Here is a 3,958-nt window from a genome sequence, read left to right on the forward strand (position 1 = left end):
CATCGTTTAGTTATCTTGTCGTAATAATCATATGAAAAAAAAAATGTTGTTGTTTTTTAAATATTTATCCAGACAAAAACTCATCGTCGGTAGTATTGCACTTGTAGAATGGTCGGGAATGAATGAAATTACAGTTGCTGTAGACATGTCACCTAAAGCTAGTATCTTCGCCGATACTTCTCTCAATTAGCATTTTCCAATCCTTTACTTAAGAGTCATTCAATCTTTGGATGTATATTCAGAGTATGTTTAATGCGTTTACGACACGACGGTAGAACCAATGAAATGATTCATTCATTTCGATCATATTGTATATATGATACGAAGGTTAATTAAATTCATAATCCAAACACTAAGCCTACTTTTCTCTGTTTCCACCAATAAGTTTCCTACAAGAATAACAACCGTTGTAAAACGACACGGCTGGTTACCAAAAATGATTTAAATTAATCTCTTCCTGCTCAAAACAATATATAATTATGTATAACACATTTAAAATGTGCGTATATATATATTCTGTTCGAGTTTTTTTAAGTCAGAGTTTGGGTTTCTAGCTTCTATTTGTTCAAGCTTGCCTAGGAACGAGAGTACGATAATATATGCGACACCTATAACCGAATATTATATATATATATATATTTTTTCTTTCATTAAATTACGTATAATCAGGCTTGAATATAATATATTTAGAAGTTAAAACTAGGTACGAGAAAAAGTTTTATAAATTCCATTTTTTCATAGCATCTTTCAGTATTGTAAAGCGATATTGTATAGTTGTAGCGTTGTTCTTTCGTTGGCTGGGTTCTTTTAAAATTTTGGTGAAAATAATGCAAAATCCAGTCCATGTAACTATAACAAATTAACTTATTTTTTTACTTAACTTTTCTGTAGATTACTAACACTCTCACATGTCCACAGTTGTACTTGTAGGCCTAAGTTCGCCAATAACTTTTTAATTTTCGGATGAAATTAACTCGCTAATGGTATTAGGACAAACTTATAAATAAACTTGCTTGTACAGTTTCACGGCTAATCCATCGAACTACTGAATATAAGCCATAACTGGCATTGATCTGAATTCTTCACTTTGACTGGCACACTACTAACTAAAAATTGACTCTGTGTTTTACCAATTATTGTGTTTATAATGTAGCCTTGTTTCTAGACACTTCGCAAAATCTCTGGATCAATAATATATATATTCACGAACATTCTAGGTATTCTAGAACTACTTTCATAAACTTATTTTATCTTAACGTCAAGTGCCCTCTTGCGGACATTTGAATTATATATATATTATAATATATATTATAAATATATATTATAGCAGGTATTAAAGATGTATTCTTCTTTGTGTCAGCAAGTGTGGGTTACATTAGAATTGGCCTAGATTCTTTGTTTAAAAAACCTTTTCGTGATTGAAGACAAAAACAAATATCATAAGGTAGGCTGAAAAAAAGAGAGGATTGAAATATTTTATCCCCCTTCAGCTTACTGACTAAAAATAATGTCGAGTTCTGACTAAGTTCCAGTTTTTATTCACCCGCTGAGTATATTCTTAGCACTGAAAAGCCCACTTCTTTATATAGAGAATAAATGTTTCATGCTGTCTCTGAATGTTGCTTTGTAAATCATTTGTCCTCGATGATGTACATGTATTTTGTGGGTTTACTTTTGGTGTATAAAGGTTTATATTGTCTTTGCTATATATTCGTTTGTGATGATGTAGAGACTTTTGTGGGTCTGTTTATAGTGTATAAAGGTTTATGTTGTCTCTACTACATAGTTGTTTGTGATGGTGTAGAGAGTTTTTGTAGGCCTGTTTGTCATAGAGTTGGTAGACTATGTATGCAAGGCCAAAGTACTCAATAGGCATAATACAAATATGCACGCTAAAAAATTAACAATAACAGAGTTTTACTTAAGGGATGATTTTCACTCACTTTCAGTTGTTTCTTGTTTTGTAAGAAAACAATACAAGCCCAAAACAATACAAGAAACCATCGCTAAGATACCAAACCAGGAAGTGACCAAACTGCCAAATTGTTCATCTTTCTTCTTGTTTCAGTCGAGATAACTCTACAACTACTTTATCACTAACGTCAGTTTAAATCTAAATCCACTCTGTGTGTGTTTCTGGGAAGTGCATGATGTCATCGCTTAGTCGTAATGACTAGAAGTAATTTTAAAAAATCATAATTCTAGTGTAAACAATGTTATCAGTACCACTTGTAGTTAGCTTTCTTACAGAAATCTGGTGTTCCTTCAAAAGCTTAAGTACAGGGTGAAACAGGAATTACCAGCCAATAATAGATGAACATTAGATGACTAATAAATAGAATACTCAATGATTTGTACACTATACAATCGGGGTCTTTAGGGAGCCAACCTCTATATTATGTATGAAGTCAAGGAGTGAAAACAAATCAGTACATATAATATTAAATTTTATTACACAAGTTCACAGAATACAATTTTCAGTCAGAGGAAAAAAAGTCACAAAACAAGAAAAAAAAACATTTTGTAAATGTAAAATGATGTAGGGATGGTAGTGCTAAAAAGAATGCAAACAAGAATATGGGGATGATACAGTTATACATAGATCATATCTATATGACTTTCAATATTAACATTTAATGTGAAATTGTAAAATGAATACTTAGCTTTAATATTACTGCAGTTGGAAGGTATATATTCCCGACTGTTGTTATACAGTTTGTTTATCATAATATCACGGTCATGTAAGGGTAGGCATCAATGTAGTGTAAATAAGAGCCTAGGACTTGCGTACAGTTGAGTCAAAACATGTCTTCATTATTACAGATTTTCGCTGCGATGTCGGTCGAATTGACCGACCTCGTAACCATTTTGTACTCGTGCATTTTACAGTATAACATTAAATTTTAATATTGAAAGTCATGAAGGAACGATCTACGTATAGCAGTATCATCCCCAAGTTCTTGTTTGCATTCCATTTGGTACTACCATCCCTACATAATTTTACATCTACAAAATGTTTTTAATTACTTGTATTGTATACAGTTTATGTTGTCTCAACTTCATATTCCTTTGTGATGGTGTAAATAGAATTTGTGAGCCGCTTTGTGGTGTATAAAGGTATCAGTTCCAACTGTTGTTTCATTTTTCTCATTTTGTATATGTAGGATTGATTTCACATATGCGTTTGCTGATTGAAATGGTATACGTTACTGGGGTAAGTTTTGTCTTAATCATTTGTAAGGTTTCATTACTATTTTAAAACTGGCTTAGTGATTTTAACTTTAAATCATTTATGCAAATGATACAGATCAATTATACATATATATCCCCGCATGCCTGAGAGACTGTAGATGTGTGTGTTTGTGTTATAATCCTATGGAAACATGATCGTGTGTGTGTGTGTTATAATCCTAAGGAAACATGATCGTGTGTGTGTGTGTTATAATCCTAAGGAAACATGATCGTGTGTGTGTTACAATCCTAGGCAAACATGATCGTGTGTCTGTTATAATTCTAGGCAAACATGACCGCGTGTGTGTGTGTTATAATCCTAAGGAAACATGATCGTGTGTGTGTTATAATCCTAAGGAAACATGGTCGTGTGTGTGTTACAATCCTAGGCAAACATGATCGTGTGTGTGTTATAATTCTAGGTAAACGAATAAAACAAGAATGATTTTCTTTTTAAAAAAAAGACCCAACCAGAGGCCTCGTTCTTTTTGTTTTTAAACCGATCACTTCTGAGATACTAAAAGTAAGAGTGTGACATTATTCTGGCAAGTTAACACTAACATGGCAGTTAAACCGATAAACTGAAAACGTTTGTGAGACCACGATTTGCGTGCGGGACTTAATCACACAATCAAATGACTCGGTGTAATTATAAAAGTAAATAATTTTTTTATAAAGTTTTTTTTCTTTACTTGTATGCTTGTTTTTTGTTGTTGTTTTCTTGTTT

The 3,958-nt window shown here is 32.3% G+C and overlaps 1 protein-coding gene across 2 annotated transcripts in view; it reads left to right on the forward strand.

Annotated features, from left to right (window-relative positions):
* LOC106464627 overlaps nucleotides 1–3,958 on the forward strand; it is a 60,224-nt gene that overhangs the window by 14,903 nt on the left and 41,363 nt on the right. Inside the window, exon 1 of one of the 2 annotated variants that reach the window (XM_022392357.1) lies at nucleotides 3,169–3,214. The exons of the other annotated variant lie outside the window; for it this stretch is intronic. Within the exon in view, the coding sequence (XP_022248065.1) occupies nucleotides 3,179–3,214 (36 nt within the window). The 5' untranslated portion in view covers nucleotides 3,169–3,178. Of the gene's footprint in view, nucleotides 1–3,168; nucleotides 3,215–3,958 lie in introns of those variants that run through there. 2 annotated transcript variants of the gene reach the window in all.

This window comes from Limulus polyphemus, unplaced genomic scaffold (assembly GCF_000517525.1).
Source record: "Limulus polyphemus unplaced genomic scaffold, Limulus_polyphemus-2.1.2 Scaffold1702, whole genome shotgun sequence".
Taxonomy (NCBI): domain Eukaryota; kingdom Metazoa; phylum Arthropoda; class Merostomata; order Xiphosura; family Limulidae; genus Limulus; species Limulus polyphemus.